The sequence below is a fragment of the Scyliorhinus torazame genome, chromosome 14, assembly GCF_047496885.1.
Source record: "Scyliorhinus torazame isolate Kashiwa2021f chromosome 14, sScyTor2.1, whole genome shotgun sequence".
Lineage (NCBI taxonomy): Eukaryota > Metazoa > Chordata > Chondrichthyes > Carcharhiniformes > Scyliorhinidae > Scyliorhinus > Scyliorhinus torazame.
Window position 1 is genome coordinate 115,452,876 of NC_092720.1, and position 26,601 is coordinate 115,479,476.

The 26,601-nt window shown below is 44.5% G+C and overlaps 1 protein-coding gene across 3 annotated transcripts in view; it reads right to left on the reverse strand.

Moving 5' to 3' along the window:
- The window catches only part of uggt1 (UDP-glucose glycoprotein glucosyltransferase 1), a 220,278-nt gene that overhangs the window by 182,785 nt on the left and 10,892 nt on the right, over positions 1–26,601 (reverse strand). For all 3 annotated transcript variants that reach the window (XM_072474685.1, XM_072474684.1, XM_072474683.1), the window contains exons 2-6: positions 12,495–12,633; positions 9,995–10,074; positions 8,585–8,715; positions 8,376–8,488; positions 2,178–2,352 (exon numbers count right to left, since the gene is read on the reverse strand). In XM_072474685.1, the coding sequence (XP_072330786.1) occupies positions 2,178–2,352; positions 8,376–8,488; positions 8,585–8,715; positions 9,995–10,074; positions 12,495–12,633 (638 nt within the window). The remainder of the gene's footprint in view (positions 1–2,177; positions 2,353–8,375; positions 8,489–8,584; positions 8,716–9,994; positions 10,075–12,494; positions 12,634–26,601) is intronic.

Sequence of the window (26,601 nt, forward strand, 5' to 3'; positions counted from 1 at the left end):
TTCAAAGCACTAGGCAAACTAATCATGGCGTTCGTATGGCCGGGGGGGGGGGGGGGGGGGGGGGGGGGGGGGGCAAAAACAAAATTGGGGGGGGGGGGGGGCGCTAGCCCTACAATTCTACCACTGGGTGGCGACAGCCGAGCGAGTAAGGGGATGGATCAAGGAGCCAGAAGCCGAGTGGGTGCGTGTGGAAGAGGCCTCCTACATGGGGACCTCCCTCCGGGCCCTCGCCACGGCAGCACTCCCATCCCCACCCAAAAAACACTCCAGCAGCCCGGTGGTGATAGCCATCCTCCATTCCTGGAACCAACTACAGCAGCAATTTGGCCTGACCAAAATGTCGGACAAAGCTCCCATCTGCAACAACCATAGGTTCACACCAGTGCTGACTGACACCACCTTCAAAAGGTGGGGATAGGATGGAGGGACACTGACAGTCAGGGACCTATACACGGACGGCAGGTTCGCAACACTGGACGAACTGACAGAGAAATTCCAGCTAGCCAGGGGGAACGAGCTCAGGTACCTGCAACTCAAAAACTTCCTACGAAAGGAGACAAGGACGTACCCACAACTGCCACGGCAGACATTACTGGAAGAGTTACTGGACGCAAGCATACTAGATAAAGGAAACTGTAGCGACATGTATGACCGACTGGTAGAAAGGGCCGTACTGAACGCAACAAGAAAGAAATGGGAGGAGTACCTGGGGATTGAAATAGGGTGGGGACTCTGGAGCGAGGCACTGCATAGGGTCAACTCCACCTCCACGTCCGCAAGGCTCAGCCTGACGCACCTAAAAGTGGTACATAGAGCTGACTTAACAAGAGCCCATATGAGTAGGTTCTTCCCGGAAGTGGATGAGTGATGTGAACGGTGCCAAGGAGGTCCAGCCAACCACGCCCACATGTTCTGGTCTTGCCCCAGATTTGCGGGGTACTGGACAGCCTTCTTCGAGGCAATGTCCAAAGTGGTGGGGATGAGAGTGGAGCCATGCCCGAAAGTGGCGGTCTTCGGGGCTTCAGACCAGCCAGATCTATTCCTGGGGAGGAGGGCGGACGCCCTTGCCATTGCCTCCCTGATCGCCCGCCGCAGAATCCTGTTCGGCTGGCGGTCAGCAGCACCACCCAAAGCTGCAGACTGGCTGTCTGACCTCTCGGAATCTCTCCAAATGGAGAAAATCAAATTCGCCATCCGAGGGTCAGACGACGGCTTCCACAGAACGTGGGACCATTCACCCAATTGTTCCGGGGCCTGTTTGTGGCCAACGAACAAGCAGAAGAATAGCCAGGTAGCCAAGAATCAGGGGTAAGTAGGGAGAGATAGACCGGAAGAGAGGTGGGGAAACGTTAACAAACTTGGCATCTACAGGAACAGAGAACAAGGAGAAGACAGGCGAAAGGCGGGAGGAACGGCTAAAACAGATGCCTACTTATGCGTTGTAAATAATTTTGCCAATTGTACAGAGTTGCTGCTGTTGAGCTGGTGCATAATACCTTACCAGTTACGTTATTTGATTTTTTAATTTCTTTTTTATTATTACTTTTTTGTTTTGTTTTTTGTGATATGTTTGTGTGTGCACTTCTCTTCTATATATATATATATATATCATATTCTGTGTACATAACGGCAAATATACTTTGTTCAAAAACCCAATAAAAAACATTTATGAAAAAAACTGTACATAAATAATCCAATGTGATTTGCTCCTCAACTGTTTGCTGATATCATTGCAGGTTCACAACAAGACATCCCCGAGAGTTATACTACTGTTGGAGAGTGGTATTTCTTTAAGGGTTGCTTTCTTTCAGTGGTTAGCACTGTTGCCTCAGTGCGCCGAGGTCCCAGGATCGATCCCGGCTCTGGGTCACTGTATGTGTGGATTTTGCACACTCTCCCCATGTTTGCATGGGTTTCGCCCTCACAACCCAAAGATGTGCAGAGTAGGTGGATTGGTCCGCTAAATTGCCCCTTAATTGGAAAACATGAATTGGGTAATCTAAATTTATTTATTTTAAAAAGTAAAATGCCTTGTTTACTAAGTGGACCTTGCCCACTCTTAATGCAAGACAACTTTGATAATACTTGAAAGGAATTCCCCGAAAGGCAAACTAGACATGATTATACACATACAACTTGGGAACAGGCTTCATCACAAAGCAGCATGTTTTACTTACAGCAATATAATGCCGGAGTACATAGTTGACACTTCCAGCATCAGATTTGGAACGAAGCAGCTTGTGGAATCTGGAAAACTCTTTGGTACCGACCTCACCATACAGAATCACCACCGGAAGTTCAGTTCTTAATGATGGCTCAACATGATCGCCTTTAAACAAATATGGCTTGGGTCTGACAAGAAGGTACAAATCAAATTGTAAAATAGTCATTTAGTTTCAAGCATTGAATACTTCTCCTCAGACATTCATCATTTGGTAAATTAAATATTTTAAAAGCATTTCCATAGTAGAAATCATTCAATTATTTTATTTTGATTATACTTATTGAACAAAATTCTTTGATCTAACTCTCGAATCCAAATTGAATACTTATAGAATTCAATTCAAAACATCTTTTAAGGGCGGCACTGTGGCACAGTGGTTTGCTTGTTGCCTCATGGCACCGAGGACCCGTGTTAGATCCCAGCCCTGGGTCACTGTCCGTGTGGAGTTTACATATTCTCCCTGTGTCTGCGTGGGTCTCACCTCCACAACCCAAAATTTGTGCAAGGTCGGTGGATTGGCCACGCTAAATTGCCCCTTAATTGGAGAAAAAAAAGAATTGGGTACCCTAAAAAATTTTTTAAATATATTTTGAAAAATCGTTGGTTGTCATAATTTCCACTGTTATGCCTGGAAGCCATTGATCAGGTATACGTTTGATACAGCATATGTGGGTAGGCCATTCAAACAAGGCAGCCATCAAGATGAACAAAAATTTGCGCTCATCCCACATGCTCTTTCAACAAGAGTCCCTGTTTAATAATCAAATGCTTGAACTCTGGATCATTTTCATCTTTTCCTAATTATTGATCACACAACTTTAGTGGAGGTTAGCCTCAACTCAACAAAGGGATAAAGCCTGGGACCACCGTTCCTCATCACTCAATGTCGTGAAATAGCACACTTGCCCGTTAAACTAACTAGGACTAATCGACAGGTTAAGCTGCAATGAAGTCCAATCGGATGAAAAGATGAACTGAAAATGTAGTTGCTCACCCTACATACTGACATTCAAGTAAATGCTGAATTGAGAGTGATTACATATGTATCAGAAAATATTTCCTTATTTAAGACAATATTTAATTCTTATAGTTTAATTTGTATAATTTATCACTAGTTAAGTACAATGCATTGCTTTGTCATACTTTCTTATATAGCACGTTTGTCAGGCTATTGTAAAATTATGCAATAAAAACACTGAAAGCAAACTGATCCAGATTTTCAAATTCAACTCTTAATACATCAACATAAAATATCAATCTATAGATGCTATTTTCACAATCCAACATTTATAGTCAACGCAATAGAAAGATTATGCATAAGTCGATCAAATACTGTACACACTGCTCTAGGTACAACTGGTAAACCATAGAAACTGGTCTTTCTGGAGGGCATAAATCAAAGTCTATTAAATCCTCATGACAATGAGGTTTTTTGCTATATTATTAATGCTCAGATATAAAATGACTGCTCGTGCCGTAAACAGTAACGGTGCCATTAGAGACCACAAATCAGATTCAGGACACCAAACCTCCAGAAGCATCTTGTATTTTTTCTCTGGAAGTGGGGAGCTTGGGCTTGTGACTGCATGCAAGGAAGCAAGGGAAAGCTGAGGCTGGGTTGAGAGGGAGCCAAAGGCAGGGTTAAGCTGGGTGGGAGGCAATGCTGAGGAAGCTGCAGCCTGCACCAGGACAATAAAAAATTCGGTATCCCGGCCCAGAAAGCAGGTGGCCAGGGTATGCAGCTAAAGGGTAAAAGGAGTAAGAAGCTTGGAATTTGGCTGCAAAACAATAGTTGAAACAGAGTGGGAGGCACGGTGGCACAGTGGTTAGCACTGCCCCCTCACGGGGCCAGGGACCCGGGTTCAATTCCAGCCTTGGGTCACTGTCTGTGTGGAGTTTGTACGTTCTCCCAGTGTCTACGTGAGTTTCCTCCAGATGCTCCGTTCCTCCCACAGTCCAAAGATCTGCAGGCGAGGTGAACTGGCCATGCTAACTTCCCCTTAGTGTCGAAAGGTTAGGTGGGGTAATGGAGTTGCATGGATGGGGCGGGGGAGTGGGCATACTTAGGGTGCTCTTTCAGAGGGTCAGCGCAGACTTAATGGGCCAAATGGCTGTCTGCTGCACTGTAGGGATTATGTGATAAGTGGAGCATTGAAATGGGGATTGTTCCTTGGTAATCTTGGGTTGTTAATACATTATCACTCAAGTTAACATGGGTCAAACATTACCATGGGGCATTAAACATAGCCATGGACTTAAAAAATACATTTCTACAGATCTGAACTAAATAGTTATAATAAGCTACAAATCGTAGCATAAACACTATTAGATCAACAAATATTAAATATTGTGACACACCAATCCCCTTAAATAAACAATCGCCAAGAATGTGGCTACAGCTTTGAAAGGAATGAACAATGTATTTTTAAAACATTTAGAATGGTGATCAATGTTCACTCTCCACCAGTTTTCAAAGTCAGACTGGAGCTTTGGGTATATCTTGAGATCGGAGCTGGGAAGATAAACGAGCATGAGAAAGCGTGAGACTGAGAGCGAAGTGCTAGCTTGCAGTTTGGAGCTCCCAAGGTGTCACCATAATTCAAAAGTGACTGATTGGGTGAGTACGGCCTTAGATTACAGGGTGACAGTACATGGCGACACGGTGGCACAACAGTTAGCACTGCTGCCTCGCAGCGGGCTCAATTCCAGCCTTGGGTGACTGTCAATGTGAAGTCTGCACATTCTCCCCGTGTCTGTGTGGGTTTCCTTCGGGTGCTCCGGTTTCCTCCCACAGTTCAAAGGTGTGCAGGTTAGGTGACGGGCCATGCTAAATTGGCCTTTAGTGTCCAGAGATGTGCGGGTTAGGTGGGGTCATGTGGTTGCCTGGTTAGTGTGTTCTCTCAGAGGTTCAGTGCAGACTTGAAGGGCCGAATCGCCTTCTTCTGCACTGTTGGGATTCTACGATAAGAGACAGGCTGGTTAGATGACCAGAATAGTGGCAAATGAAACTTAACCCTCAAAGTGTCAGGAGATGCTTTTTGGGAGTACGAACAAGGGAATATACAATAAATAGTAGGAAACAAGGAAGTAGAGGATCAGAAGGACCTTGGTGTGCATGGAAGAGAGCAGGACATGTAAGAATGATTTTTTTTCTTATTTAGCGTGGCCAATCCACCTACCCTGCACATCTTTGGGTTGTGGGGGCGAAACCCACGCAAACACGGGGAGAATGTGCAAACTTCACATGGACAGTGACTGTAGCCACCTAAATTGGCCAACTCCCTATTTAAAATGGCAAACGGCAAAGGCTGAAGGGAAATTCAGCCAATACAGGCAGAAACCAGCAGGTGCATGTTTGCTGTGTATTTAACTCTGCAAAAGCCCAGACAGCATTGATACCAGCGACCATCAGCATAATAATGTAGCAGCCATCTACATACTAATGAGCAATCCCCAGGAACAATAGCAACATTTGGGACACACAAAACTAAGCCAGACTCCCCGGCGCCAGCAGGAGCCAACACAAAAGAGGTTAACGAACACCTCAAGACCGCCCATCGATCAGGGAACCACTCCAGTATTGGAGAAATCGAACCAAGCGATTGGAACAAAGTCCAATCACCTAGAACCAGGTACAGGGTCCGCCCCGAAAGGCGGGAAGCCCCTGGGGACTATAAGAGTTAAGCCCCAAGTTCAAATCGCTCTCTTCGTCCTGCCCGGGTCACCCAGCAACGCGAACCAACCTTGACCGTGACCGGTGCAGTGACCACCAAAAGAAGTAAGTCTTAATTCAACGCTTGCTACGAGATAGGCGCTCCTAGCTACCAATCCGTACCAACTTTGAATCCCGCAGACTCAGAACCCGAACGAAAGGCCATTTGTTCCCCTGACCTGGTGGGCCAGTCCAAAGTTAAGGCCTGTTAGTTGTAGAAGTAGCTTAGACGTAGAATTTGTGCATGAGTAGCGATTACTGTGTATAATAAATGTGCTTTGATTTGAATCTTACTAATCGGTGTATTGAGTTATTGATCATTACTTGGACTTGAACCTCGTGGCGGTATCATAAAGATACCTGGCGACTAGCGAGCAAAGGTAATAAAACAGAGCAATTGAACCAACCGGAAAGTTAGCAACATGACCCAGAGCCGGGATCGAACCTGGGATCTCGGTGCAGTGAGGCAGCAGGGCTAACCCACTGCTCCATCGTGCTACCCTGACAGGTAATAATAATAACCCTTTATTGTCACAAGTATGTGAAAAGCCCCTGGTCACCACATTCCGGCGTCTGTTCGGGTAAGCTGGTACGGGAATTGAACCCATGCTGCTGGCCTTGTTATGCATCACAAACCAGCTATCTAGCCCACTGAGCTAAACCCGCTCTGCAGAGAAGATGGTTAAGAAGGCATATGGGATTCTTGCTTTTATTAGCCAAGGCATAGAATATAAGAGCAGAGAGTTTATGTTGGAGCTGTATAAAACTCTGGTTAGGCTACAGTTTGAGCAGTGTGTGCAGTTCTGGTCGCCAGACTATAGGAAGCAGGTGATTGCACTCGAGAGGGTGCAGAGGAGATTCACCAGGATGTTGCCTGGGCCGGAATGTTTCAACTCTCAAGAGAAACTGGATAGGTTTGGGGGTGTTTTTCTTGGAGCAGAGAAGACCGAGGGGGACCTGATTGAGGGGCATAGATAGGTGGAGAGGAAGGAACCTCTCCCCTTAGCGAAAGAGTTGATAACCACGGTGCATAGATTTGAGGTAAGGGGCAAGAGGTTTTAAAGGAGATGTGCTGGTGAGAAAACAGGGAATTATAGACCAGTCAGCCTGACGTCGGTAGTGGAGAAAATGCTAGAGTCCAGTATAAAGATTTAATAGCCGAGCACTTGGAAAACCATGGCATGATCGGACACAGTCAGCATGGATTTACAATGGGAAAATTATGCTCGGCAAATTTATTGGAATTCTTTGAGGATGTAATTAGTAGAGTTGGTGAGGGGAACCAGTGTGAGTGTGGTTTATTTGGACTTTCAGAAGACTTTCAACAAAGTCTAAGGATACAGGGTAAAACATTTAGGACTGAGATGAGAAAATTCTTCACCCAGGGAGTGATGAGCCCGTGGAATCCACTACTAAAGAAAGCAATTGAGGCCAAAACGTTGAATGTTTTCATGGAGTTAGATACAGCCCTTGGGGCTAAAGGGATCAAAGGTTATGGGGGAAATCTGGAACAGGTTACTGAATTGGATAATCAGCCTTGATCATAATGAATGGCGGAGCAGGCTTGAAGGGTCAAATGTCCTACTCCTGCTTCTATTTTTTATGTTTCTATAAATGTCAGCAAACAGACTATTCAGAGTAGGGGTGGGCATCAGGGACGTTCTAAATCCCGGATGAAAAGCAAAAGGAGAATGAGAAAGATTCCGAATTGGGCGGATCAATTTGGGGGGGGGGGGGGGAGAGGAGAGAGGGGTACACACAGTACACTGGTCATCATAATAGAAAGCAACCCCTAAGTGCAAATTACCAGATAAACAGGGCGGCATGTCGCGCAGTGGTTAGCACTGGGCCTCGGCGCTGAGGACCCGGGTTCGAATGCCGGCCCTGGGTCACTGTCCGTGTGGACTATGCACATTCTCCCCATGTCTACGTGGGTTTCACCCCAACAACCCAAAGATATGCAGGTTAGGTGGATTTACCACGCTAAATTGCCCCTTAATTGAGAAAAGAAATAATTGGGTACTCTAAAAAAAAAATTTTTAATTACCAGATAAACACAAGTCCCCATTTAATAATGTGACACTCTAAGCACAGAGGATGCAATAGAAAAGGAATTTAACAGAGAAAGTTTAAAGTTTGGCAAGTGTGCAGTAATCTTGAACATGGCTTGGCCATCAGCTGTGAATTAGGGATGCAGGTAACAGGAACAGCAGTAATTGAGATCTACCCATTTGAAGCACAAGTTCCACAACCAGACAAGAGCATTATTACAACTCTAAACCCAATGAGCTCAAGCCCTAACATATTACCCAATCATCAAGCTCATGCATGACTAAATTATCAATTTCAAAAGTTAATTTTGAATTCCACTACATTTTACTAATTCAGAAATGATTCCCAACTTTTAAGTCTGATACTTGCAGTGTATTTTTTTTTTACCTCTCCAGAGCACTCTGAAGAAGTACCTCCAAATGGTCAGGATTGCAGCTTTTCTCCCCATGCACATTTATAAAAGCAGAACAGTCTTCTGGAGGAGGCTCCTCTGCTGCAATCTATGAAAAGAATTGGTATTATTCATAACATCCAAAATAAAAACAGCTCCCAGCTTCCACTCAGATTGAACTCTGAAAAAAGCATACTCAACTCACCTGCTGAAACGTTTGAACAGTGGCAGAGTATGCCCGTAGAGACAAGGCAAACTTCAGGAGGTTGGTCTGCACCGGGGTCAGAAACTCACCAGCTTTCTGCAGTATATAGTGGTAGTAGGCAGTATCGGTGTCTGTCATATAACACAAAACAATTACAATTTTGCATCCTTACGTTGCCACATCCCCCTGCTATTTTTTGCACTTGTTTTCCTGACATTTTTATTTATTGTTGGGCAACATTTCATAGGCTGGTCACCCTATTGTCCAAAAAGCCACTGTTGATGTGGCAACCTAGTCAGTGAAGGTCCAAATGTAATTTGACCATTGAGAATAGACACACCAGTCATCTGCACAGTGATGCAGTGGTTGGCGCTGCTGCCTCAGCAGACTGGCAGTCAAGTCTGGGATGAGGTGTTCAAGGCATTAACATACTGAGACACAAGAGAAGCTATTAATTTCTCTTCAAATGACAAATATGCCTAAAAATATATTGATGTTTGCCTGAACATCCCCACCTTGAATTCTTTTGGAAAGGATATTCTGTGTCCAAGAACTATTTTTGCTTATTACAAGAATTATATTGAATTATTTGAAACACAGTCGTGACATATACAAGAGGGCCAAATGAAAGATTGGGTGCCCTCTGAAGGAGGCAAATATTTGAAATCCTACTTCAATTGTTATCCATTTACAACTATTTTCTCTACACTAGTCAGGACTTTAGAACAGGTATCGGCAATCCAGGTAAAGTACTTGCACAATGTGATACTATCTTTTTCATAGTTTTTAGAATTTGATGGCATATGGGCTATGCAATGATTCTGTCCGTTGATAAAACAGCCCCTTATCAGATCCGTGCCATTACTCCTAAATGTTTCACCAGGAATTTCATGTTCTATTGTGTCAAAATTCTCGTATCATGATGTGCAGCAGATACTGGTCACGCTGCTCCCAATCTGCCAGCAGTCACTGCAAAGTATTCCAATTATTTTTCCAGCAATGTGTGGTGGGAATTCACCACTCAAGGATCAGGGAGCACAACAGGCTCACTTGTGACGTTTTCCACCAATATTGCCATTGTGGAGCATTCTGGGGCCATTTTGAAGAAACAGAAGTTTTGTTATCTCCCAGGTTTCACCATACAAGTTGAACAATTTCAACAAGTGTTACAAATTGTAACAACGCTTTATGGTATCATCTTCCCACAACGTCTGACAAAAATAAATGCTATGGTGAATGCGAGAGTGGATCAGCAGACAAATATACCATCAAACTCTTAATCAGGACATTGCTTGTTTCCCCCACCTCCAACCGAATCTTGATTTACAGTATTATATGTGAAGGTGTAAATGAATGAAAAACGTGTTAACCCTGCTTCACATTATTGCTTTGCAATGCAGTCATCGCTACCTTCATGATTCCCTGGGTGAATTTGAGTGGCATCCACAAAATCCCAGAACTTAGCTTTGTTTTCTTCAGCCAAAAATTCACTGCAATAATATGAAAAAGAACAGATCCAATTTACTTACTACAATAAAATATCAAGTCACTATTTCAGTTAACAGAAAACAGAAGTTATTAGAATTGATCTTGTTATGTGTTTATCTAACAAGTGTTTCGATCAGTTCTCCAGCAGTCGCATTACACCACAAATTACAGCAACGTGCTCAGGTTGGAAATACCCACTGGTGCTTCTTCCACTCCATTTTCTTACACTGACTTTAGACTGTAATTGAGATACTGCATTAAAATCACAACAATCTATTATTATTGACCGGCTGAGATGGAAGATTCTGCACTTAATGACTTTATCCACAAGGGTACCAACAAAATGATCATTAATTTACAACAGATACTTTGGTCATGGAACACAAAATGCTGCACAGAGCACCCAGAGAGAGGAAAGGAAAAAAACAACTTATTTTCTAGTCTTGTGAAAGAAAGAGTGGAGAGATGTTGCGGGGGGGGGGCGGGGGGGGGCTATTTTGCTTGCATAGCCCTGCAGGCATCTGTCGTTCCCCAGGAAGCAGACAAGGCCACTACTGGCATGGCTGACACAATATTACTGAGGAACACCACATGGGCCACTCAGGTAATGGGACCTGCAGCGCTGCCTGCCTCCATCAACACAAGTGAAGCAGCGAGTCACACATTAGATTTCCCCTCAGTTATCCAAACTATATTTCCTTTAGTACCTTAATATAATGAGTTGTGTTTCTCAGAAATCAAGACATGTGTAACTGACTCAATGGCACAGTGAAGAAGAAAATTATAACAGGAATAATCAGTCCAGTAGTACTGGTTCCATGAAAAGAAATGTTGCTCGCCTCACAGTCAACAACTCAACAAAGCCGCATATTGCTAAACCCTCTTCTTCCTTCCCCTAAATTTCAACATGTGAAACTGAATTCAAATATTTTGTGGGCAATCATGTCAGGAATGAGGGAAATTGACAGGATTAACAGTGAATTTGAGATTAAAATGAAAGAACAGAAAAGGAACACTAGCAGGTACCTAAAGGAATAATGAGATGCAATCTGTCCAGTAACAAGATTAGCAGGAGTCCAGGGACTTAGAGGTGCAAATGGTCATATCAGAAACATTGTTTACCAGAGATCAGTGGGGGCTATACAAATGATAGCTTCTAAAGGCAAGGAATTTGAGCGTGACAGACAGCAGAATCCACAGAGGGGAATATCAAAGAGGTTAAATGGTATAACTGAGAGCACCCTCATTGGGGAAACAAGCGAGTTCTCCATCCAACATGCAGACAGGCATAGAGGTCTGTTCCAGCTACCACTTAGAGCCATGGCGGATTGCAGACATTCGCCTCTAAAATAAGCTATTGTGTGCCTTCGCTGAACCAGGGAGAGATGTTTTCTGAGACTTGGTCATCTAAGAGGTATTGTGTGGCAACGATTAACTGGATTTGACCAAGAGAGTTACTAAAATTGGATGTTGCTTGGGAAAAAGGGTGTCTCAACTGAGTTCATGAAACGTGTGCATGTTTTGGGAACAAGAGGCAACTTCAGATAACATGGTATACTTAGTTATTCGTATATTTAAGTGCCAGAGTGTCTATTAGTCTTTTGTTGCGTATTGTGTTTTTCTTTTACGTTAATATATATTTGTTAATAATTGTTTATAGAACGACTGGTCTGGTTCCTCACTGGGTTGTACACTGTTTCTCACATTATTCCAAATAAAAATACACTATAAGAACCAATGTTTGAAGTTATCCTTTGGGGTTTTGAGACAGTCTCAAAGGCATCAGCGGGTTCTTAACAAAAATCGGGGCACTGTTAAGCTCATTAACATCCCACATTCCGGAAAACCGCCAGAAAATGATGATGAAACTGACAGATTGTCACAAACAACCCTGCAATTCTGTGTAAGATGTGTTCTCCTGCATCAGGGCCAAATTAATTGGGTACCATACAGTATCCTCATTTTGTGCACCAAAAAGTATTCCGTTTGGGTTCAAATAAATTAACCAAGTGAAATTTGAAAATTTGGCTAAGTAGGATGGCACGGTGGCACAGTGGTTCGCACTGTTGCCTCACAGCACTTGGGACCCAGATTAGATTCCGGCCTTGGGTGACTGTGTGAGGAGTTTACACCTTCTCCCTATGTCTGCGTGCATTTTTTCTGGGTGTTCTGGTTTCCTCCCACTTTCCAAAGATGTGCACATTAGGTGCATTGACAATGCTAAATTGCCCCTTAGTGTCCAAAGATGGGTTATGGGGTTACTGAGTTAGGGCGGATGAGTGGGCCTAGGTCGGGTTCTCTTTCAGGGGGTCAGTGCAGACTCGATGGGCCGGATAGCCTCCTTCTGTACTGTCGGAATTCTCTGATTCTATGAAATGGAAATTCAGCCATTGATAGATAAATGGAAAACCAATACAATTACCTTGCTTCCAATAGCAATGGTGTAGATGGCCACTTGGTGGTGAGTGTTGTTGTCACTGCTTTTGAGTCTGCATTCACAATTGAGAAAGAGAGACACACCAGTGCGACTGTTGCAAGAATCCCAGTGTTGTGCTTCTCAGCTGTAAAAAGTACACTTGATTAAAAATTACCAACAGTGATCCTACAAAAACTAATCCTTAATTAATTTTAACAAATACCATAACCCACAAACAGAATTAAATAATCCACGACACAAAAGTGTTGAGGTTACCAAGCTTGCAAGCTCCAGCAGCAAAGTGATCAAAACATGAACTGATACAATTCGGAGTACTATTTGCATTGCATCAAAGCAGATTGTCAATGGTATAGTATTTTGAAAGGCATATTAGACAGATGGCTTGGCGGTATGACAGAGCAAACTGGAATCACACCAAAGAGGACACTGTTGCATTTGTCGAGCATCCTGTCAACTAATCTTTATTTCAAAAAATCTGTTTGCATCAGAATGAATAACAGGAAAATGACCTGGTTGTGGCAGTTTATTGAGGGTTGGTTCCTGTGAGGACCCCAGACAGTGGACCACTGAAAGACTTGAGATATTGTAGACTGCATTTCAAGAGAACAATTTACAAAGCTAAGGCACGTTTGGGCTTGAGTAATCAAGTGACGACTGATTAAAACTAAAGCTAATGAATAGAATTAAGAAAATGGAGATAAAGTAACATGAATCAAATTAAATCCAAACTGAGTGTGCTTTGGGGTATGGTCAATCCTGAGAAAAGTATACACAATATCAAACCAATGATCTCAAAAAGCAAGTCAAAGGCATAATAGCCGGAGTGCACCATTCACAGGCAGAATGTCAAGAGGAGTCCTGGTTGACCTGAGCATTTAAAGGTAATGGCTGCTAATAAGGCAAAGTCTCTCCCTTCTTAGACATCTGGTTCCGTTTTCACAGAACTTTTCTCCAAGGGTGTGTGCAATAAATGATCGAGAATTATTAAGTTTGGTTTTCCACTGAGTGCGTTAATCCCATTTTCCATGATGTCTCACAAAGAACCTTGAGTATTTATTTGAAATTGGTTTGAAGCCCAGTGATATTTTAATCTATGCCACCTTGTGCCATTTATTATCTGCCTGTATCTGGCTCACTGGCAAATCACCCCCTGATACCCATTTCATGCAGCTGCTTTGGTGACCACACCCAGGTGAAACTTTATCTTCTCTTCTAGAAGGAGACCAGCTTCTTCAATCTAACCATGTAATTCAAGTCTCTCATCCACTGAACCACTCATGTGACTCTTTTCTACACCATTTACAATGCCCTCGGATCCTCCCAATGTGAGGTGGCAAGAATTGGAGACAATATTCCAATCAAGGCCAAGCAAGACTCAAGCTCACCACAGCTTCCTTGCTTTTGTACTTCATGCCTCTATTTATAAACCTCAGTGCCCTTGTCTCGAAGGAAGAGAGCATTGCTGGATGATGTCAGAGACGCCTTAATTGTGACCATCTTCAAGAAAGGAGACAGGTCAGACTGGAAATTACGGAGGGATTGCCATACTCTTGCCACGGGAAAGGTCAACGCGAGAATACTCTTCAACCGCCTTATACAAGTGGCTGAAGAGTTCCTCCCCGAGTCTCAGTCAAGGGGCTTCCGCCCATCAAGGGGCTCAATGGACATGATCTTCAGCGGGCGACAAATCTAGGATAAGTGCAGGGAGCAGCATCAACCTCTGTACGTGGCCTCCTTCGATCTCGCAAAGGCCTTCGACTCTGGCAACCATGAGAGATTGTTGAGCATCCTCCTCAAATTGGGTTGCCTGCAGAAATTCGTCACCGTTCTCTGCCTACTCCACGGTGACATGCAACAGAACCATCACAGACCCAAAACGTGTGCAAACTGGGGTCAATCAAGGATGTGTCATTGCACCAACGCTCTTCCCCATCTTCCTCTCAGCGTGAGCAGATATCAACGATGAAATCCAGCATTGACTCCAAAGCACCAGTGCAGTATTTGGATGCCTGAGGAACAGTATTCGAAGACCGAGACCTCAAATCCAGCACTAAACTCATGGTCCACGGGGCAGCCACGGTTCCCACCCTCCTGTATGCATCAGAAACATGGACAATGTACAGCAGACACCTCAAATCCTTGGAGTGATATCACCAACGCTACCTCCGCTAAATCCTGCAAATCCATTGGCAAGATGGGGTACCAACATGAGCATCCTCTACCAGGCCAATATCCCCAGAGGCATTAGTCACGCTCGACCAGCTGCGATGGGCGGGCCACATTGCCCGCATGCCCGACACAAGACTCCCGAAACAAGTGTTCTACTCCGAGCTCCCCAATGGCAAGCGATTCATTTGGATAGAGGAAATGCTAGAAGGACACTCTGAAAGCCTCCCTAAACAAATGCGACATCCCCAACGACACGTGGAAATCGCATGCCTTGTTAGACGTTTTAGTTGCTGTGATATGAAGAGTCTAAAGTTCCATTCCTTTTTCACAAACACACATTTATTTCATTCCAACAGCCTTTGCACAAAATTCTAACTATACATCACCTGACAGAGGCCACCTGAAGCCCCTTCACATATCAGTGTCAATTAATGGATACTTAACATAAATGTCTCTTAACCCATTACTTAACAGTCTCCCCTTCCTTGGAGAAAAAAATAATAATTAGGTGAAAACAAAATTTCAAGAACCTCAAAAACACACGCCCTTCATTAACAATATCCAAAAGTTTGTGAGCTCGTCCCTCTTTTCGTAAAACAGTCTGACAGTTGATAGCTCCTGTCGACCCATTTAATTTTTGTTATTTCCCCTCTGTCCAACATCTGCTTCAAACTTGCGATGTCTATCCGTAACCTCTTTTCATTGACACCTTTTTGTAAAGTGCACATTTTCCCACAGGGATTTATTGTCAATGTGACAGTCAATAGGTATATTACCCGAATCCCAAAATTTCTGTCAATATCATACTTATATAAAAGGCCATATCCACCGCCTCTACAAGGCTTAACGTCTCAGCAGCCAAAGTGCTTTTTACCACTCTCCTTATTTTCTTTGTTTCCCACACAAGCCGGCAACATTTACCATTATTCCCCAAAAGGAAAATTATAAAATCTCCTGCGCTTGAAACCCCATCACATAAATTTGCGTAGGACACATCACTATAAACTATGAATTTCAAGTGCCTACGGTCACCTAAAACCGGGAACTTCAAAACACACTCCTGCATTTTTAGTTTGGCCAACGCTTTATTTGCTGTTATTATGTCTTCCACTTTGGGATCATTCATTTTTGGACTCAACTCTAAGACATCAAAACTCACGTCCGGTCTAGTCTGTCTACCTGACCAGTTCTGTTGCCCAATTAAACTTCGCAGTTGCTCTTTTTCTATCTTTGAAACCATTGCGTCTTTTTGTGAAACTCGGCCACGACTAATTGCTATTGGGCTGATGCTTTCCAAATAAGATTGCTGACGTAAAGTTGCCCCTAACTTAGTCTGTCCAATATCCAGTCCAATATATTTAAATGCACCGGAAGCCCGACTTCCAACGCGGAATTCTTTCCCCAAACCAGAGATTACAATAGCTTCAAAATCACTAGTCCCACCCCACAAAAAATCATCGACATGCATCATAAAGATGTCAGAAAGATTTCCTTTATAGTGCCAGTAAAACAGTGCAGGATTTGCTTTCAACTGGCAACAGCCTAACTTTAACAAAACTGACCTGACCGAAAAATACCAGACTCTAGATGCATCATTTAATCCATATACACATTTCTTCAACTTCCAGAATACCCCTTCTGTGTTTGCTGCTTCTTTAGGAGGACGGAGAAAAATGACTCTCTGGAGCTGATGCTCCTGCAAAAAAGGCAGCTTTTATATCTATAGATTTGCATTCCCATGCCTTTGTGGCTAATAGAACCAAGAAGATCTTTAAAATAACCTTTCCTGCTGTCGGTGAATCTACCCTTAAATCCTGATCTTCTAAGTTTTCTTCAAATCCCCTTGCCACAAGCCTGGCCTTTGCCTTATAAGTTCCATCCAGAAGAACCTTTTCCGTGCAAATCTATCTGTGAGATAGAGCTCTTTGTCCCCTATCTGGTACTTCCGTGTATACCCCAAATTCACTCCAACTATGCAATTCTTGCTGTTTAGCTTCTTTGATAACTTTTTCATCTAATTTATTTGAAGCCACCAAAATCTCACGTGCATGTGGGCTTCTACTCCTATTAGTATTCGTAGTCTCACTCATGTTCTCGTTCTGTACTGCTACTGCTTCATCTTTCCCTTCTGCTGTGGGATGTCTTCAATAGTTCTCGATCTTTTCCTGCGGACCTGTTCACTATCCAATGTATTATCTGAACCGGCACTGCATTTCTGTGCCTTCCATTTTTGAACTTCGTTTTCCCAATCCATTCTCTTAACTCCTTCCCCTGAATGCTGTACATTCAACCAATGTTTATACTTTCCAGTGGCCTTCTCTGCTCTACTAATAACAGTTGCATCCTTCCATTGACTAGACCCTTCAGGCAAGTATGTCACTTTTGAACCAACTTTGCCCTTTCGGAAAAATGGCCTGTTCTAATTCATCAGAAGTGTTGTGTTCCTCCACAGAAATCCTGTCTATATCAGTTAATTGGTCCTCATAGTTGTGTAACACATGCGTACCAGATGACTCTGGTTCCTCGTCATGTCTGTCTGCTCTGTCTAAATTTGAAAATGTGTAATCTGTACCCATTATCCTTGATGAATGTACCCTAACAGTTTGATTACCATATTGCAAAATAGTTGTTTTGCCATCTATGCCTATGATCTTCCCTGGGCCTTTCCATTCATTAGAATTGTCTCTCTTATAGTATACCATGCGCCCTTGCTGAAAAACGGCATTTGATGGCCGTACGTTATGTCTTAAAGCTCTGCGAATTCTTTCAGAGACTTCTGCTTCCAAAAAAACTTTTCTACTGCTATGTAATGTATTGAAATGTTCAGCAAAACCAGAGCTAATTGTAGTCCCCTCCAGCTGGAGGCTGGTCATCCAAAATGGACGGAATTTTAGGATTTCTGCCGAACACTAATTGATAAGGACTATAGCCCCCAACCATCTGCAATGAATTCTTTGCATGTACTGCCCATGCTAAAGCAGAATTTAGCCTGCAATTTGGTCTATCTGCCAAAATTTTCCAAAGCATGTCATCGATGACAGCATGATTTCTTCTACAAACACCATTACTAAATGGGCTTTTTGCAGCCGTATTCATAACTCTGATATTCATGTTTTCACACAAATCCCTAAACTCATCATTAGCAAATTCTCCCCCATTGTCCGTAAGGAATTTTGCCGGTGGACCCATTCCTGTCCCTATCCATTTTTCCACGATTTGATCCAGAATTACTCTCTTATCTTTACTTTGCACAATCGTTGATTGACTAAATCTGGTTGCTAAATCTACAAAATGCAAAATAAATATATTATTTGCTTTATCCCAGATCTTAAGGTCCATGGCCACAATGTCGCTAAAATCCCTGGCCAAAGGTATGGTTACTATCGGTCATGCTGGTGTCCTTCTGTACTTCCTACAAACTTCACAGCGGTCACTAACCTGTTCTATCAGTTTAGTATAGTCGTCATCCCTTAGCCCTGCATCCTTTAATACATTTTTCAGCCTCCGAGGAGATGGATGTGCAAATTGCCAATGCAGTTTTAATACCACAAGCATTTTATCAGCTAAAGTCCCATTTTCAACTGCCATTAACACATCCTTAACCACTCTACTTGAAATATTCTTTGTCAGTAATGGAATACAATAGTGTCCCGACTGTGTAAATTGTAAGTCCACCGTCTTTCCAAAAACTGTTGCCTTATCCTGTTCCATATCCAGTTTCATGTGTGCTTTCTTTATCGACGGTCTGCTCAGAAGCAAAGGTATCTCACTTGATACAACATCCGTGCTAATGAAATGATTCACTCCGGCAATATTGCAAGGGATCACCACTCTTTTCAGCGACTTCAGAGTATTATCAACCCAACCCTGAAACTTGTGGAACTTTCAAATTCCTTAACTTTGTTACGATTTTCAGTATTCAACGAGTCCAGGTAACATTTTAACCAGTCAATTCCACACACAGTAGATGTGCAACCACTGTCCGATACAGCATAGTTGAAGGATTCTGCAACCACCACCCTCATTACCGGCTTAAAACTGCTTGTCAATAGGACAGTGCCTTCTTTCTGTTCACTATCTTTTTCCTCTTCTGACTCTTCCGTGTCATGTGTCGCTTCAAACACTCTATCATAACGTTTTGGACAGTTGAAAGCATAATCAATTGAGAGTCACATCGAAAACATCGATTTACCATGCCCCTTGCATTTCTGGGGTTCATCGTCCTATTGTAGGTTCTAACTGGGTTTCTGTCTTCATAATTTCCTTGTCTCGGTCTCCTTCTATAGTCTTGAGCCCTGTTCGTAACCATACGATTTCGCCGTCCTGTTAGTAGTGTATCTTCCATATTCTGCCTTATTGCAGGCTGACCTATTTGGGTCATCAGAGCCATCGGAATCAAATGTTTCCCAGAAACTTTTGTAAAGCTTTTGTCATCTGTTCGAATAAGATATCCTTATCAATAAACGGAACTCCTGTCAAAACCAGGAGCCTATCCATGTTGCTCACTCTAGCACAGTCAAGTAATTTAAAGGCCAATACAGACTGTGGAAATTCCAGGTTGTGTTTCTGCAGTCTTTTATATAGTCTGCTGAATTCCATTATATAGTCTTCCATGGAGATATCTTCCATTTTCCGGAACCCATCAAAATCCGACCATGCTTCATACGCACTTAACAAGTCATCTTTCTTATAAATCTTATCCATATAATGTAATAAAGTTTCCAGACCTTCTTCGAGTCTAACTCTTCCAATTCCAGCTCAGAAAGCACTTTGTTTCGGATTTTACTGCCATATGGTAGAGAAAGAGCCAATGCCATACCTTGTTTTCTCTTTCCCAAAGCTACTGCACTTCTCCATTGGTTGTACGATTCCCTTTCAGAAAATAAGGGAGGATAGTCATATCCAGCCATCTTTATCCTCGGTTGAGCCATATATCCCCTTTTTTTTCTTTTCTCACTCACTCCTTGGTTTGATCTGGAAAAGTTGTATCTTTCAACCCTTCACATTTACACAGAAACCATCCTCTGCTACCAATTGTTAGACGTTTTAGTTGCTGTGATATGAAGAGTCTAAAGTTCCGTTCCTTTTTCACAAACACACATTTATTTCATTCCAACAGCCTTTGCACAAAACTCTAACTATACATCACCTGACAGAGGCCACCTGAAGCCCCTTTACATATCAGTGTCAATTAATGGATATTTAACATAAATGAGACAACTAATTGTAATGTCTCTTAACCCATTACTTAACATGCACAAACTAGAGAAAAAGCATCTGCGAAGGCGCCAATCACCTCAAGCGCCGCAGGATGGAGCATGTGAAGGCCAAGCATAAACAGCGGAAGGAGCGCGCAGAATCCAATGTGTCCCACCCACCTCATCAAGCACCACCTGCCAAACCTGTGGCAGAGTCTGCGGATCCAGAATCAGACTATTTGGCCACCGCAGAACCCACCTTCCGGAGAGGAAGCAAGTCATCCTCGACACGACGGACTGCCCAAGAAGATAAGATATAAAGCCCAGGGTCCCATATGCCTTATAAGCCGCTATCTCAACCTGCCCTGCCGCCTTCACAATTTGTGCACATAAACACCCAAGTCTCCCTGCCTTTGCATCCTCTTTGGAATTTAATCCTTCATGTTATGTTGCCTTTGATTGTTCTTCCTACCAAATCTTTTCTGCATGAAATTTGATCAGCATGTACCTGCCTACTCCACCAGCTAGCGCCTTGCCTATCACTATCCTCTTCACAGTTCATAACATTTACAACATTTTGTACCATCAGTATTGAAATTGTGTCCTGAACATCCAAGTCCATGTCATTAACATGGAGCAAGAAAGGCAATGGTCTTAATACCAACACCAGGGAAAATCATGGGCTGGATTCTCCGCAGCCCCGTGCCAAAATCGCGTTTGGCGCGGGGGGTGGAGAATCAACTTTCCCAACCTAATCGGGCCCGGCGCCGCTCCGCCGATTCTCCGGGCCCCCAATATCTGCGCGTCCCCCTGGGGGGGGCTTTATGGGCGGCCGTGGCACAGATCGGGGCGGTCCGATGCAGGGGCATGCGGCCGATCGGGGGGACCTACATTACGGAGCTGCCTCTGCGGTCCGGGTCCGCCATGGCGCACGGCGCGACTGCCGTGTGCATGTGCGGACCCGGAACTGGAATTGCGGGGGCCCGCAGCCAAAGCTGCATGAAGCACGCCGGGTCCCTCCAAGCCCCCTGAAGGTAAGTGAATCGCCTGGTATTTGTTTTTGGAAACTCGGGAGTGCAACATTTGCGTTTTTACACCGGTGCGGGGACATAGCCCCATTTTGGGAGAATCTGCCATCGTCCAGCTGAAAAGCAATCATTCACCAGTACTGTTTACTGTCACTCAGCTAAATGCTGCCACTGTCCTTAAGTTATGTGGCACTTTATCAAATGCCTGTTGAAAAGCCATGAATATTGCATCAACCATATTACCTCCATCTACCTTTTGTTACCTAATCAAAAATAAATCATGTCAATTAAGCACGGTTTGCCTTTAGCAACAAATCCATGATGGCTTTTCTTAATTAATCAATCACCCTTGTCTGATGACTGTTAATTTTGATCCAAAATATCGTTTCGAAAAGCTTTCCTACCACGGAGGTTAAACTGATCTGTAGTTGCTGGGTTTATCTCCACATTCGTTTTTTTAGCGCGTGTAACAGTTGCAATTCTCCAGTCCTCTGGCACCGCCCCTATATCCAAGGAGGGTTGGAAAATTATGAGCACAATTTCCACCCTTACTTCCCTCAGCATGCTCAGATGTGTCGTATCCAATCCTGCTGCCTTATCAAATTCACTACATGTACTGTCAGCCTTTCTAACATTGCCCCTTTGCAATAATCTCCTTTATTCACTATGACATTGGCAGCATCTTCGACCCTGGTAAAGACAATGCAAAGTACACATTTTAGACCCCAGGCTTAACCATACCCTCTGCCTCCGTGTGCAAATCTCCTAATCAGTTCTATTACTCCTTTTACAATCCCGTTACAATTTAAATGCCGGTAGCAGACTTTTAAATTCCCTTTTATGCCGCGTGTCAATCTGGTCTCATACTCGATCTTTCTTTCTCTCTTATTTGCTTTTTCACTTCCTCTCTGAACTTTCTCGACTGAGCCTGGCTCTCACTTGTATTATCTAGCTAATAGCCATCATGCACACTCTTCCTGCTTCATCGTTATTCTCCACTACTGTTGCCATCCAGGGAACTCTGGCTTTTTCCTTGTGGGAATGGACTTCAACTGTACCTGAACTATCTCCTCTTTAAGAGCAGCCCTTTAATTCCAGTTTTGCCTCCCCCAATCTTCAATTCCAATTTACCTGGGCCATATCTGAACCTTATGATACTATATGTTACTACACTGGATTTTTTAAAACCCAAAGCTTGATTCGGATATTAGTAAGCAAGGTTTTTGTAACTTCACGCTGAGCATGAAATATGAACCTAACCATTGTAGACAAATACGATTATTTGCTGGCAACAATGAACAGAAAATTCAAGACATACAAACAACAAACTGATTCGCACAAGAATTTACAAGAAGTCCTAGGGATAGGGTATTTCAGTTTGAAGGTAGATTGAGGAAGCTTGGGGTGTTCACTTTCTAGAGAAGGTTGAAAGATTTGTTGGAGGTGTTCAAAATCATGGATGAAATAGATAGGGTGAAATGTTTCTCATGGATTAAAGGGTCAAGAACCAGCAGACAACTGATTTAAAGCAATTGGCGAATTGAAGAAAGCTTTCCTACCACTGAGGTAGGAAATAAAAGAAAGGTGACTTGAGGAAAACTTTTTATGCAGTAAGTGGTTATGATCAGGAACGGACTGTCTGAAAGGGTGGTGGAAGCAGATTTGATCCCGGTTTTCAAAAGGGAATTGGATAGGCACCTGAAGGAAAAAGTGTTGCAGAGCTGCGGGGATAGGAAGGGGTCAGCGAAGTAGCTCTTATAAAGCAAGCTTGCACAGGTTTGAAGGGCCAAATGGACTCCTTCTCTGATGGAACCATTCTTGGACTCGATTTGATAATAACTATGCTGCAATTTGTTTTTCCAACAGCATATTCAATTACGTATTGTGACGTGATAATCTTATTTGCTGATGCATTTGGCGACTTTGGTACAGAAATAAGTGAAGACTGTGTTGCAGTTCCACTATTCAATATCAGTATCAAACATTTGCATGGTCAATTACAGCACAATGCATATACTAATTGAAGTTCCTGCTGTGATAGCAACTTGGGAGGTGTTAGATGAACTAACAAAGAAAGGTGCAACTTTATTAGAAAAGTCAACATTGATTTTGATCCCAGGAGTGAAAAGGCACAATGGGATCCCTGTACCAACCAATATCCCAGGGCATTTTAGTGCACATACATTTGTAGGAAATAAAAACGTGATGGGTTTACAATTTGAGGCCAACTGGATGCCTGACTAGTCTCTGCAAGTACTTGCTCAAGTACAGCTTCGGTTTCTTTGAATCACGTTTGGTGCTTCTGCTTCTAAATACTAAATATTTTATTTTTGATCAACTGGATGTTTGACCTGCGTAGAAATCCATTCCGCTTTTCAGGGTATATTTACAGAAGCATGTAGACTTTCTGTTTTCCCAATGTAAAGAGTGCACACTCTCTTCCCTTAAGGGGCACATCCCTGTTAGCTCAAGTTCTGAGAGCGTGTATAGAAGGTTGACAAAGCCAAAGCAGAGGGGGCCTATGTTTTATAGAGGGTAGTTTGGGGATTAACACACTCAAATGACACTGCCTGCCAGGAGAGCTTCCCACTGCCTCTAGCAAACCAGGATGGCCCTCCCATTAAATGACAAAGTGCTGCCTTGGTTCCAAACAACTCACCTTTCTTTCCCTCCTCACAAGGTAAGAATCACTACGAGACAACTGAGAATTGCACTAGACAGAATAATGTTTCAGGAATCCTTCACAATTAGCTTAGTAAACAGTGCAATTCACCATGAAACATGGCAGTGCACTGGCACAATCTTCATGGTCACAGCATGGGCATACATCATCCACCATAAAATGGTGAAAGTATCAGCTGATTGATGGGGCTGCATTGTGCAAGAATATGAGCCTGTGGTCACATACCGGGACCTCAATGCCTAGCAGCCACTGGTCTCTAAATATCCTCATCTGCTATACCATTAATTTATACAATTTATATTCCGCACATATTATCAAAACGTGTATCAATTTTCTGAATGCAACCTGTTGGGTAACCATGCTGCAATTGCTCTGGGCCATAACAAGCTCTTAGTTAGACTTGGTCTTTTTAAGACATGCCCTTGGACATTTAGGTTTCATTTGTTTATTGCATGGCAACTTTCTGAAAGTACAAGTTAATATTGCTGTTATAAGTGAAACTGTGGGCTTCCGGTTGCGGCGATGACCAGCTAAGCCGCACGTTTCGGCGGCTCCAGGTCAAACGGACCTTCGGGCTCTTTTAAGAGCCCCAACGGGAAATTCTTTTGTGACGAAACCCGGTGTGGGGTGAGGCAACAGGGAGTCCCCCCCAGCGGAAAAGAGAAGTATCGGCGGCGGTGGCCAGATCTCGGAGAATCCTCGAGGACAGCGGCAGAAGAAAGAAAGGAGCAAGATGGTGCCGGAGGGAGCCCAGGCGACATGGGGACCGTACCAGGACGAATGTTTAAGACGGTGTGTGGAGCTGCTTAAGAAGGAGGTGCTGGCCCCGATGCTAAAGGCAATCGAGGGGCTTAAAGAGACACAAAAGGCCCAGGAGATAGAGCTCCGTGTGGTGGAGCAGAAGGTAACGGACAACGAGGACGGGATCCTGGGCCTAGCGGTCAAAATGCAGACGCACGAGGCGCTCCATAAGAAGTGCACCGAAAGGATTGAAGTCCTGGAAAACAGACCAAGGAGAAAGAACCTCCAGATCCTGGGTCTCCCCGAGGGAGTGGAAGGAGCTGACGGCGGGGCTTACGCGAGCACGATGCTACGCTCGCTAATGGGAGCTGAGGCCCCCTCGGGCCCCTTGGAAGTGGAAGGGCCCACCGGGTCCCTGCGAGGAGACCAAAGGCTGGAGAACCACCTAGGGCGATGATCGTGCGATTTCACCGCTTCAAGATAGAGAGGTGGTTCTGAGATGGGCCAAGAAGGTACGAAGTAGCAGATGGGAGAATGCGGTGATACGAGTGTATCAGGATTGGAGTGCGGAGGTGACGAGAAGGAGGGCGAGTTTCAATAGAGCCAAGGAGGTGCTGCATCAGAAGAAAGTGAAGTTCGGGATGTTGCAGCCGGCGTGATTGTGGGTCACGCACCAGGACAGCCATTACTATTTTGAAACGTCAGAAGAAGCATGGACCTTCATTCAAAAAGAGAAACTGGACCAGAACTGAGGGACTGATGTTGGAGGGGAAACGAAAATGCTGATGTATAGAGGTGTAAATTGGGGAGGGGGGGACACTGATAAATGTGGGCACCGGTGGGGGGGGAAGAAGAAACACAGGCGGGGGACGGGGAATGGGAGCGGGGCGGCAGGGGGAGCTACGCCATGGGGAGCTACGCCATGGGGGGCGGGATGACACTAGAAAGCACGGGGTTTCTTTTTCTTTTCCCGCGCCAGAGACATGATGGCGGGAAGATAGGCGCAATGAGGATGGGAGTTCCTCACACGGGGGGGTCAAGGAGAGAGCGGGAGAAGCCGGGGTCAGTTGAAGTCAGCTGACTTTCGGAAGCAATATGGGGGGAGTAACCATGGTAGATGGGGATCTAGCGGGGGGCGCGGGGGGGGGGGGAGAGACGGACAACTGGGTTGCTGCTGCGGAGATCAAAGGGGAGCTGGTAAGAGAAAAGGTGGTTGAGGCGGGAATGCGTCGCCTGAGGGACGGGTGGGTGGGACTGGCCAAGAGAGGGTGATGGCTAGTCGACAGGGGAGGGGCTGGCAGCCCCCCAGTCCAGCTGATCACGTGGAATGTGAGAGGCCTAAATGGGCCGATTAAGAGGGCCCGAGTGTTCGCGCACTTAAAGGGGCTGAAGGCAGATGTGGCCATGCTTCAAGAGACGCATCTGAGGGTGGCGGACCAGATTAGGTTAAGGAAAGGATGGGTGAGACAGGTGTTCCACTCAGGGCTGGACGTAAAGAATAGAGGGGTGGCCATATTGGTGGGGAAACGGGTGTCGTTCGAGGCTAGGAACATTGTAGCGGACAGCGGGGGCAGATATGTGATGGTGAGTGGCAGACTGCAGGGAATGGAGGTCGTGCTGGTCAACGTATATGCCCCGAACTGGGATGATGCGGAATTTATGAAGCGGATGCTGGGACGCATCCCGGACCTGGAGGTAGGAAACCTGGTAATGGGGGGGGACTTCTACACCGTGCTAGACCCAGGGTTAGATAGATCTAGATCCAGGACCGGAAGAAGGCCGGCAGCGGCCAAGGTGCTTCGGGGGTTTATGGACCAAATGGGGGGAGTAGATCCGTGGAGATTTGCTAGGCCGCTGGCCAAAGAGTTCTCCTTTTTCTCCCACGTCCATAAGGTACACTCCCGGATAGATTTCTTCGTTTTGGGAAGGTCACTGATTTCGAGGGTGGAAGGAACGGAGTACTCGGCCATAGCTGTTTCAGACCATGCCCCACATTGGGTGGATCTGGAACTAGGAGAGGAGAGGGAGCAGCGTCCACTCTGGCGACTGGATGTGGGATTATTGGCGGATGAGGGAGTCTGCGGAAAAGTGCGGGGATGTATCGAAAGGTACCTGGAGGCCAACGATGATGGGGAGGTCCGAGTGGGGGTAGTATGGGAAGCGCTGAAGGCGGTGGTCAGGGAGGAGTTGATCTCCATCAGGGCTCACAAGGGGAAAACAGAGGCCAAAGAAAGGGAAAGATTACTGTGGGAGATTTTGAGTGTGGATAAAAA